Raw genomic sequence first — 12,497 nt, forward strand, 5'->3', positions numbered from 1 at the left:
GTTGAAGTTTCTGCAGGACACCAAGCTCGACGAGCGGCTCTAGCAAGACAACTGTCTCATGTGCATAAGCACTCACCACTTCTCTTATCATCATCCATCCCAATACTTTCACTCCCCTTCCCTCTTCCCCAGTGCAGAGAAGCAGACTAGAGTGCACTAGCTCAGGTCGACCTCTCTGTCTTGCCTATCGTCAATAAATCCAATTCAATTCAAATGTACTTATTTCAGTGGAGAAAGACGTAAGACTATGCATGTTCGCTGCTAGTTGTGATGGTTCTGCTTGTCCATGGCATAGTGGTTTTAGCATTGGGCTTCTGTGCTAGAGATCCTGTGTTTGAATTCTGCTGTCAGACAATTTTAATAATGTCTACTTGATTATTTATTACGCATTACTTTCTTAAAAATAATCACTTTGCAAAGTCGCAACGCTATTTAAAGCCAGAAGACTAATATCAATGTACTACCCATCATTCCCATGCTAGCTGAACTGCCCTCCTTGCAGCTGTCATAGACGCCAGTGCCACAGTTCCCTCTAGTAATTGTAAGAAACTCGATGTGTAATAGCACACAAATACAGGTATCTGCCATAAACCTAGAACACAAGACCAGAGCTCTTGTAAATAAGTGTAATTTTGAATGCCATGTGTGAAAGGTGCTGCCAAAATTTAGTAAGCGGACATAAAACCAGCCCCTGTCTACATTCTCACAGACAGGTATGAGGTCATGTGTTGTAGGCTATGCCACTGATGATTTGAAATCTAATATTTTAGTCTGCCTTTTGTACTTTAGTAGTTCAGTAAACAGAGCCACCTTGGAGGATAAGAGAGGCATGGGGAGTGTGCCAATGGGGCTCCATAAAGATGGTTTTCTGCTTCCAAAGTAAATTCTAGCTTTAATAAAATAACGTCGTGTTCGCAGTTTTAACTGTCCTCAATGAAAAAAAAAATGGTATCTTGAGCAAAGAGGTGCAACTCTTTAATCATAGCCAGCAAAAATGTAGAAACTGGCACTATATTGCATCTGTTTAGCAAAGGTGGCGACAAGATATTTCTGGTTAGGGGTGTAGGGGGGGGGGGGGGGGGGGGAGGGGGTTCCTTATCGATATCTTGATAGCGGTGTAGGATGGCGCTCCATGACTTGGCAGTCCGTCTACCATACCGTCTACTAAGAGGGAAGCAAGAGGAAATATTGAAGTTGGCCGCCCCCTATCCTCGGGGCAAGTTGGATGCGGACATTTCTACAGAGCCACCTCTATAGTTTTCCGTTGTACCATGAACACTTTGTGCCAGTTGAACGTGTGTGTATGCGAGTATGACCTCATCCCATGTATACGAAAAAGTGTTTAACTTTGCAGATATGTTTGTAAAAAACAGTTTCATTATGTAACCCAGTGGTGAAGTTAGCCAACCATCTTATGCCATTGTTTTGGGTCCTTGGCCTGGTGGAAACTGTACAGCCAATAAGGCAACCCTCGCCTTTCTACGATGGTCATAGTAACGAAATATTAAAGCTAGAACATTTTGGAAGTAAATGAAGTATAACTAATATAGCATGACAATTTCAAATAAGATATAGGGTTATGTCACGTAAGCACAGCTAGTACATTTTTAAAGCCCAGAGCAGACTCTCGAGAGGATGTAAGGCTGTCGAAACGGTGTTTATATATACGATGACAGTATAGGAATAAATTGCCAATAGTTTCATATTCATTACAAAAATGCTGCCAAGTGGTGGTCTTGTTTTTCTTCATCATCCTTCTGTCGACCCCAGTGCAGAGAAACACATTGTAGCTCAATATCTTTTCACACCTCTGATGAGTTTTTCTGTGTGTGCTAGCTAGACTGCGATCTCGTGCGTGCGCACGAGGGGAATGCGAGCTGCAATGTAACAAAACATTCCATTGATAATAGCGCAGCGTTTACATCGAGAAGAAAGAAAAAGCGTGCTTGCGAGTATGAGGTAAGGCCGTAGTGCTTCTATGTGCGTAAGACATATTCTGTGGGAAAATGTCTTGTCTTCTCTTATGTCCGTCTGGATACAATAGGGTTTTCGCACCCCGGCCGCGTCCAGCTGACATGGACTACAGACTTCGAAGCTCGGCATGTACGGCCGCTTGCTGTATAATTGCAGCTATTGTGTTCTTCACGGTTGTTGCTGGAGCTCTCAGCCTCAGTGCAGCAGGTAACTAAAGGCATGATTAAAGCTATAAATGTTCTCGAATTGATGTCACTCACGCATATTCCAGGAAATTTCAGCGTGGAAGCACGTGGTGTCAAGCCCACAGTAATGAGCGTTTTCGAAGCAGACCGGATTTTAGGTTTCAACGATAGCGCGCCTTTTTGAAAATAAAGTCGCCAAAATGTACTGGACATCTTGTCGTCAATGGCGCCTCTCGTTTCCACATCTTCTGGCGCACTTCAGTTACACTGTACTTCCGCCAAGGTTGTTTCAGCTCGTTCACAGGTGCTCCTTCTGCAGCACTGCAGTGACGACTGAACATGTCAAATATGTCAAGACTGTAGAACCAAAACCAAAACTACGGGCTCGGAGATGGAACGGAATGCTATATCCGGGGAAAACGGTGCTGCGGAATCACGGAGGCCAACTGAAGTGCTCCGGGACTGCATGTACGAAAATGAACAGCGATTAATAACATCTTAATAGTAGAAACATTTCTGACGAGTCCATTTGCAGACAAACTGCTACGCTTCTATTACCTGTGTAGAATAGGAAGCTCTATGGCTGCGATCATGCAGTATGCGTGTGCGTAATCAGTAGTGACAATGTGCAGCCGTGTGACGTGTGGTCTTATAAACGCACCATTATGCACTGCTAGGTATTCATTCTTTAAAAATATCTCATAGTTTCGTTACCCACGTTTAGATGTGGGAAAACAACTCTCAAAAGGGCCATGACAACCACTCTTCCAAGTTACTAGTTCAAGTGTAAATTAACAGATGATTCACCACCTAGGTTAAAACTTGCGGTGTCTTGCTTTCTTTTTTCAATAAGCCCATAAGCCATTATTTGATTTATTTCTGATCTTTGGTCCGCAGTTTGCCATCAATGCAGAAACAGTTGGCAACGTGATGAATGCTACTGTGGCGCCTTCTAGCCACTGTTTTATACATAATTTATTTTCTTGTTTATTTTATCACTACCACAAACTTGTAGAAGGTGCACAGCGCGGCGGAGTTGTAGCGTTCGCATTTTGTACGATTGTATGCTGCGCGAAGAAAGCGGCTAACATGAGCCGAAACCCTGGAAAAAACAAATTAAATCTCAAGCTTCCGCCGGGCTCCATAGAGCCACTAGATCACTCGGGGTGCGATCCGACAAACGAGTAAGTAAAAACGATGCCACCGGAGGCACCCAACTTGACCTTTCAAAACTCGCCATCCTCTGCGTCAACAATTGACAGGAACTCAGCTTCACCAGTCTACTTCGTAGTCTCTTTTCACTTGACGATTTGGCGAGTGCCATTACGTGCACTGCGGTTTAGAGCTGCGCAGCCTCGCTCATTTTAGCGCAACTCGCGTTGCTGTGTTGTGGCGCTTCGGCAGGCATTCCGGGTGACAGCCAGCCTTCGCAGACGCATCTTGCCTTCGTTATGCGTATTCTGTCTTTTTGGAAACGTGCTACTTTTCAAAAACGGCACATCACATTGTGTGAGGGCCTTCTTCAGATTTTGCCATACCGTCTTTTCTTTTTTTGCTTTCTTGAGTTATTTGTACTCGCACGTAGTCGCTCCTTGGTGGTACATACTCGGCCTCGATTGCGCCGCTGTGGTTGAGCCGCTCCCCTTTGAGGCACGTGTGTTGTCGTTTTCATTTATTCTCGTTTTTCGCTGAAGTCTACGGATGTCTCGGGCGACACGCGTCAGGGGCGACGCGGTAGGAATAATTTGCCAGAAACGGGCGGGCGTCGTGACGGTGTTCTTTGTGAGGATCGGGCCGACCTGCCAGAAGCGCCGTGTGCGTGGTCCGTCAAGAGGCAATCTCGACCGCCAAAGCCGACCGACCGGTGCTCGTGTAACGCCCAAGACGCGCAGCCGCCTCACGACAAAGGCGCACAATCTTTTGCGAAGGCGATCTGGTCGCTGGCAAGGCGAGGTACTCGCGAACATTACGGTGCTGCGCGCAGAGGGCATAGTTTTTTTTTCTACTCGATTTTTTTTTTAGATTCCGCGCGCGTTCAGTAAATTGTTGTTTCGATTTTCTCGCGGGACAAGTGTGGCGCAGAATAGTCATGGTGTAGCTTATAAGAGCTCGCAAGAAGTACGTTGGCCACTAATAATGCGCGACTTTTTTCACAACAGAATTCGCTGCAAACATTCAAGATTCTGCCTGCTTAACACAAGTTTATGTGTAATTATGTACGTTTAAAAAACTAGTGTCGTCTCGACTTCACACAACATCACCCGATGTGCAAGGTGTGAGCACTTGAATCCTTTAATGCAGGAAGGCTCCACGCCTCATACTTGTGCGTGGTAAAATAAAAGAAGAAAACAAATGACTACGAAATAGGCGCTTAGCATGGCACTCTTGTGCCCTTGCGCCTAAACCGCACTCAAGATATATAACTTCTGCTGTGGAAACGGCAGTTCTAAACAGCATGGCAAACCTTCAGTTGTCATTAGTTTATCTCCTGTTCTTGGAGTAGACCAGCTCATTGTGATCACTATGAAACTTTCTTGGTTGGCGACCAGTGCTCATTATCAGCTGCCCGCAGACCTCAGATATTTTAATATGAGACGACATGGGGGGTGCCTGATACTGAAATTCCATGTGGTAGTTTGCCATGTTATGCACCTTGAAACTGTTGAAAAGAAGCTTGTGGTTCATCTAAGTAAGCGCAAAGCAGAGTTAGCGTTAGCTAGTGCATTATTGTGCTGAACAGGACTTACACAGTTTCCCACAGTGTGATTTGTGCAATACCAATTGCTCCTGCACCGGAAACCTGTACTGTAGAGGCTTTCATTTGGTCTTCTTTCCTATCCTTACTTTCACTTCTATCTCTGTTTTTGTCTGTTATGCTATGTCTGTTGTTGTGTCGTACACTGTAATGTATTTTGTGATAACTGGGTCATGAGAAAATGCTGTTTGCAACTTTGTCATTAGCCTGGTGGCACATGAACTGTATGGGGAACTGCTAGCATCGTATAGTCATTTCTCAAAATAGGAAAGCAACAAGTATATCGAAAAAGCACACTATATAAGCACTGTTTTGTCCTTGTGCAAAGCTCTTTCAGCAAATATCTATGTATATTTAGGTGCGTTGCTTATAAAAATTTTAGGGTAATACATAAGAGTGAATATGGAACAAACAGACAGTGAAAATAAGGAAAGTGTATGAACAATTGCTTGCTTTAATTGAAGTGTAGAACTGAAAAGTAAAGGGAAATGATACTAAATGAAAAACAACTTGCTGCTGACTGGACCAAGTCATTTTTTTTTCAGCCACTTGCATTGACCTTTACATTATCATTTCTACATTTCAATTAAAAGAACAAGTAATTTGTCCTATGCTTTCCTTAGATTCATCTATTGGCTTCATATGGTTGTGACCAACAAAAAGACAAAATCAGGCTCCTCGGTTCTTCTTCCTCTCACTCATAAAAGGGCATAGGAACTTTAGAATGATTATAAGGTTGTACAGAAAAAAAAAAGTGCACATGCAGAAACAAACTAAACTTCAAATATAAAAACTCATATAAAAATGTATATGTGGAGAAATAAATATGCAAAATACAATAACTTAGGAGAAACAAGTTAATGCAGAAGCTTGCACATTTTTTTGTGTTAAATGATAGCAATGCAACATAATAGTAACAAAGTCACAGAATGACTTTGCATTAACTTCAGTGGCAATGGGGTGGTGAGCTGTTTCACTCGGGAGTACGCATAAGGTAATCTGGGGCACAATATGCAGCTAACATTGAAACCATGTTCCTGTCATGGAAAGAGAGTGGATGGTAAAAAGATAATTGTAAAAAGATTAATGATGATCAAGCTGATGGAACAGGCAAGGATGTACAATCTTGGATGGAGCATTAATTGCACTGAAATCCTTGATAATTGTAATAAATACCATGAAAAAGAAAATTGTCCTGATTGGCAAGTTGGTTGAAGCTTCAGTTTTTTTTTGGAAATGAAGATCCCATGATCAGCACTAGTTGATGTTTTATCTTATTTAGTTCGAAAGTTAGGTGGGCGGATGAGATTAAGAAGTTTGCAGGGACGACATGGCCACAATTAGTGCATGACCGGGGTTGTTGGAGAAGTATAGGAGAGGCCTTTGCCCTGCAGTGGGCGTAACCAGGCTGATGATGATGATGAGTTTGAAATACTACAGGCCACATTACCATAGCAGGAGAAGCATATTTGCAGTACATAGGATAAACAGGAACACTATGTCTATTACATTTTGCACATTTCTGAGGCAATGTTTAAAAGACGATGGTTATACTTGTGATCTGCTAAAACTTGCAGCTGATTTACTTGGAGGTCTCGTTTGCCCCTCAAAAGCCAGACCTTAAGATAGTTGAACGTTTATGTACAGCCTTCCACACAATGCAGACTTCTATGGATGTTTCCAAAGAGATATTGAAAGCACCTATTTGGAATGCAGCTTATGGTTAAATCATTGTGAAGCAGTAACACCTTTTCCGCTATATATTTTCAACAATGTCTGTCAAAATTCTGACTTCTTCTACTGAGTGTCCTGAATCTTAAAACTCTCGAATTTACTTGACCAATTGCAGAACAACTGTCTCACGCCGCTATGTTGTTTAACCTCGGTTCTTACAGCAAATCGACACAGAACACGAGCATCGAAGACTTGCAGAAAACACTCGAAGGCTTGGACTTGGATGAACAGCAGCGCAAGCGGCTGGAGGCATTCCTGTCCCAGAAGCAGAAAGTTGGCGAGCTCAGCAGCGATGACTTTGAGAACCTTGGTGAGCTTGGTGCTGGAAATGGGGGAGTTGTCACCAAGGTGCTGCATCGACCTAGTGGCTTCATCATGGCCCGGAAGGTGCGACCACTTGACTTTTCCCATGCTGTTTCCGACTGCACGTGCTGTAGCAAGGTCCACTCAGCAGTTCTTAGTGACTTACGGTAGAACACTAGTATACAGGGTGTTTCATATAACTTGAACCAAGGATTTAAAGAAAAGTGGTTAGTTGCAGCCGAATGAAACCAATGGTATGTAGTTTGCTGTCATGTGGCGCTCCTTAGAGTACCTTTTATATTCTGCTTAATTAGTTAATTAACCGAGATGAATTATGTAAAGAAATTAATATTCACTTTAGTGCCAAGTGCGTTTTTGTTGCATTGTAGAGGGGATTCAGAAAGGTCTGATCCAATTTTTTTTGTGGTGCCATACATGCTGCGTGGTGATTTTTTTCAGTGTTTAAAGAAAGCCCGTGAAGTATGAAATAAAACTATGTGACTGTGCTTGTGCGCTGTCATATTGCAATGCTCTAAACCGTACGTCGAGCCTATCGCTTATCAGGGACAATGGTGCTTCCTTTCCGTGTGCCACCGCCAAAAATACTGACACACTGTGAAGCCATTGCCTAGAGCCATGGCCGTTCACTTCGCCACGATCCATGCGCATGGTTCTTTTACATGATGCGCGGTTGATAGTGCTGCAATACGATAGTGCGTGAGTGCAGTCACATGGTTTTATTTCATATTTTGTGGGCTTTCTTTAAATGTCAAAAAAAAAAAAAAATCACCACGCAGCATCTATGTTACCACAAAAAATTGGATCGGTCGTTTCTACAATGCAACGAAACACATTTGACCCTAAAGTAAATATTAAGAACTTTGCATACTTCATCTTAGTTAAAGACTAATTAAGTAGAATATAAAGAAATACACTAAGGAGTGCCACGTGACGGCAAACCATATGCCATTGGTTTCATTCAGCTGCGGCTAACCACTTTTTAAAAATTGTTGGTTCAAGTTGCTTGAAACACCCTGTATACTAGTTCACCATCTTAGATGGAGTAACATGCGTAGTAGCTTCATTGTACTTTTGGCTGGATGTAAATTTCTCCCTTTCCACTCTTCTAAACTCCTGAATTTTCTGTAAAGTTGATAAATTTGGGCTTGCTCTTAAATTTTACTAATTTTGTATTAAGTTTTACTAAATTTAAGAATTTTTACAAATTTTTACCTCCTCAAGTTGGCAGGTATACCTTTCATGAAATTTCCTACAACTTGCAAATTTCTGCAGAACCTATTTGCCATATTCCTTGCCCTCAGTCTCATTGCAGCACAGCGCAAAGAAATTTCATTGCTTTTGGACTGTAAATGTCATGCTATCAGAGTTCTGTGGGCTGAATTTTGTGCTACCTATGCTGCATTGTGCTGCGAAAGTGAGTGCAGGCTTTATACTTTGTGATTTTAATGGAATTGTCATGTTACTTTCATTGTACAAGCATCTGTGTGCGTCGTACTTTTAGATTGGCTTTGAGAAATAGTTCCATTACTTTGCTGTCCTCAAGATCATGGTTTGGGAATCTATAGGTGTATAATAAACAAAGCAGCAATGTATTAGCATGTATCCTGTTTGTAGCTTGAGCTTCACTCTCATGCTAACCTTGCATTGCTTTCATAATGAACTACCAATATCTAACATTGTCACGTAGGAATTCTGCCCAGTATAAGTGAGGACAGCACCTAATCTTTGTTGTGTGTCTAATAGCAGCTGAGATATAAGATGGGAAAGAAATCTGGTGAGAAGGTAGATGCAATGTGCCTCATAACACTGCAAAATTCTAAACATCTATGGCTTCTTTTGCTTCATTAGAAGGTGCACGAAGCTGTTTACTTGCTCTGGTGTGAAAAATCCTAGCAAATCAAGGGGTAGGGGGACCAATGCTAACAGTGGTTCGTCCTCGTCTGATGCAGCTGATTCACTTGGAAGTCAAACCTGCCATTCGGAACCAGATCATAAGAGAGCTGAAGGTGCTTCATGAGTGCAACTCTCCGCACATAGTGGGCTTTTACGGAGCCTTCTACAGCGATGGTGAAATCAACGTCTGCATGGAATACATGGTGAGTATTACTCCTTGACTTCATCTTTAATGCTTGGTTTCCACATGGTTGCACAAAATGGCTCCAGGTGACTCAATTAACAATCCCCTTGCATGGACAGCCTTAAATGGCATTAAAGGGCCACTGACCAGGCCCCATTAAAAATTTTGGTTATACAGTTAAACCTCTATATAAAAAAAGTCTGTAAAATCGGTAATTTGCTTTTCAAATAAGTACAGTTGCCGGTGGATATTTCTTGCGCGGAAAGGGTTGCAAAATTTTCAAAAAAAATTTGGCAGTTGGAAAAAGCAAACTTGAATGACAAAACAGTTAATTTTGTTGAATTTGAGAGGTTGCGATGAAAGATTTGAACGAGTTTGAACGATTTGACAATATGTTCACATTGGTGGTACAAAACGAAGCTAGCCCCACTTTCACGTCCACTCTGACCCTGCAGCTACTAATGTCGCCCGCAGTGGGACAACGCCATCATGAAAAATGCCTGCTGTGGGAAGTGAATGCAGCGTCTGCCTCTCGCTTCATCGTGTCTCCAAAACTCAAGATAACATTTTGTATGCAACCTCTGAAACGAAAGGCACGGAAAGGCAGTGCACGTGATGCCATGCCATTTGGCACACACACTCGTTGCCCGCATGGTAGATTACCTCTAAAACGGGGTGTGCAGGTTGAGTATGCGCTCTGCCATGTGCAGCCCTGGCTGCACTAGAAAAGGAGACTCAAACCAGCCTGCCCCCTGTCCTCTTTCCCCTTGCTTGCACGGTAAGGTGCAATGCCTAAACCTAAAGGCACTCATCAAGCCATCATCCTTCTCTGCCCACCCTCACTTGCTTTCACTTGTGCCCAAAGCATACAGCACGCAGGGCACGATAGGGTCTCATCAGACTTGGACTTCATATGAAACATGACGCTGCTCCATTTTGGTGCTCACTCTTGGTGGTGCCGTGTGCGATTTGAGAGGTGTGTTCGCAGGCAGCCGCTTGTAATTGCTTGTAATTCAACCAGTTGATTATCTGCATCAGTGGAAGTTTCCTTTGAAATTCTAGGTGTTCGTTCACGACGGCAGTGAAATTTCCTTGTAATGTGAAATTCTGTATCAGCACTTTTTTTTAAGGTTTTTAAATAGATGGTGTTCTATGGATAAGGAGGTATAAAAAGGGAAGTACTTTGTTATATTGAGAGTTCCGTTATATTGAAGGTCGTTATATCAAGGCTTACCTGTACGGTGGAAGTTGTAAGGCACTGTCTAGGGAGCGTATTACTGAAATGGTTTTTCAAATTTATTCATTATTGGAGGAGATACCATGTTACCAGGAGGCGAGCTTCATTGTCAACAGAGACACTGTCCCTCTTTGGCTTGACTAGCATCTGCAAGCGGTGTTCCTTACCTGCCTTCTTCCATATCGGAGCCGAGAGACCGTTGTGTTCACGTGACAAGCCTTGCCTCCGTTTTCTTTTTCTGCTGTGTGGTGTATTTCCAGTGGCAGCATTGCTCGTTTCGCATGTTATGATTAACTGAAGTCACGTGGCATGGTTAGTGATGTAGCCAGCAGTGCGTCTTGCGTGTGACCGTGACTCTTTCACTTGAAGTGTGGCTCTTTCTAGAAGAAGGGCACATGGCCTTCTGTTTAAGATTTCGGTTGTTCTTGTGCCATGCAGCCGTTTCATACTTGACAGGCATGGTCACTACTGCGTGATCTACGAGCTGCACTTGTTTGATTTCAATGCCATACCTTGGTGGTGAAGCAGCGCACTGACAAGGACAACGCGAAGACACACAAGAAAACATGACACTCGCATTGTCTTTGTCATTGCGCTGCTTCACCACCAAGGTATGATGATTAAGCAGCAACTCACCCAACTTTCCACATTACTGCAATGCCATAATTTGCATGGTGGTGAGGGGCCCTTTAAGCTAGCGACAGTTGAAAGTGTGTTCACACAAGTACGTGACAGAAGTCGTCTGGCCAACATTGACTGGTGAATAAAGAGTCTCTTGCCACTACTGATGTTCACATTGGCAAGCTTGTTTTATGATGTGTGCAATTCTGACCTGTGAGTTGCCACCTTGGAAATGCCCTGCCCTCAACAATGAATCTTGGGATTGGTGTCATTATTGCGTTGTGCCTGCTTTTGCACTAAAAGCGTTGCTGTCTACTTACATCAAACAGCACAAAAGAGGAAATGAGATGGTAAATTGGACACGTCTGCTTCCATCTCGTTCACCTCAACCAGGCAGAAACTTCCTCCGTACAGACCAACAAGTGGCGTACAAGTTTGCGTGTTCGGTGTCACACAGGCTTCACTTTAACTGCTCTTTCGTTATTTTTGTCTCTTCTAACTTATGACTTATTTTGATAGCTCTTGTAACTTTTTTCTAACTGCCTCAAGATGTACTATGGTGGTGCATCAGCATTGGCAGTGCAGCATGACTGACTCTTATGTTTAATAACTTTGCAGGATGGTGGCTCCTTAGATTTAGTGCTAAAAAAGGCAGGCCGCATACCTGAAAAAATTTTGGGCAAGGTCACAATAGCGGTGAGTATTACCTTTTTGCACAAGATTTGCATTTCCACAATGCAAGTGCAGTAGGCTTAAAAACTAAAAGCACTATTGATGAGGGCTTTCTAATTTGGAAGTTCTAAAGCCTTGCTTGCATGCATGCAGTTTTTGTATGTGGTTGTAGAAGAGAGTACATAATAAACATATTTTGCAGGTACTGAAAGGTCTCAATTATCTGAGGGAGAAGCATCAGATAATGCATCGCGGTATGTGTATATTGCTATTATGTTCTTCCTGGTTTCTCTTATTATCTGCATCTCATTGGCATGTTATTAAATTGGTCTATTTTTGGGATTAAGATTGTTTTTGTGTTTCTAAGACTTAAATGCAAAGAAACGACCCTGCAACACTTTTTTAAGGCCACCCTTTTTTTGCTCTAGACCTCCCCTTAGCGTGTCAAAGAAGCAAAAGGAATTATGGCACTTTACGCATATTAACACAAGTTATCGGTCGAAGAAACATCAAAATGCAAGCACCCTCGACTCAAATTTTCGTTACTCTGGGTGCCACAGTTCACTCTCCCGTGGTGGGATAGTGTGGCACCCAATAGTTGCAGAGCATCAATATTATGTAAAAGAAGTTGGCACGCCATGGTTGCCAAGTCTGCTCAGCTTGTTGATGGCATTACCATGGCTTCCGAAACCTGGCGGCATGTGGCCCAATCTCAGAGGCCATAGCATTGCTTCTATATTTGCAACAGCTTTGCAAGGTGGCTGTTGGCATGCTATGTGCTTGGCATGTTGATGTGTCATGGTTGTGGTTGCAACACACTGCTCGTGGCTGTGTGACAGTTGGGTGATACTTAAAATAGCTGTAAAACGCACTGCTGTAGTTTTTGATAATACATACTTGGAATAACATATAATGCAA

General features: G+C 42.8%; 1 protein-coding gene across 1 annotated transcript in view; it reads left to right on the top strand.

The window, feature by feature from the left end:
• The first annotated feature begins 3,138 nt into the window (after positions 1 to 3,138).
• Positions 3,139 to 12,497, top strand: part of Dsor1 (mitogen-activated protein kinase kinase 1) — a 46,449-nt gene continuing 37,090 nt past the window's right edge. The window contains exons 1-5 of the mRNA XM_075680470.1: positions 3,139 to 3,343; positions 6,810 to 7,035; positions 8,922 to 9,068; positions 11,526 to 11,603; positions 11,782 to 11,833. Of these exons, the coding sequence (XP_075536585.1) occupies positions 3,249 to 3,343; positions 6,810 to 7,035; positions 8,922 to 9,068; positions 11,526 to 11,603; positions 11,782 to 11,833 (598 nt within the window). The 5' untranslated portion in view covers positions 3,139 to 3,248. The remainder of the gene's footprint in view (positions 3,344 to 6,809; positions 7,036 to 8,921; positions 9,069 to 11,525; positions 11,604 to 11,781; positions 11,834 to 12,497) is intronic.

The sequence above is a fragment of the Dermacentor variabilis genome, chromosome 2, assembly GCF_050947875.1.
Source record: "Dermacentor variabilis isolate Ectoservices chromosome 2, ASM5094787v1, whole genome shotgun sequence".
Lineage (NCBI taxonomy): Eukaryota > Metazoa > Arthropoda > Arachnida > Ixodida > Ixodidae > Dermacentor > Dermacentor variabilis.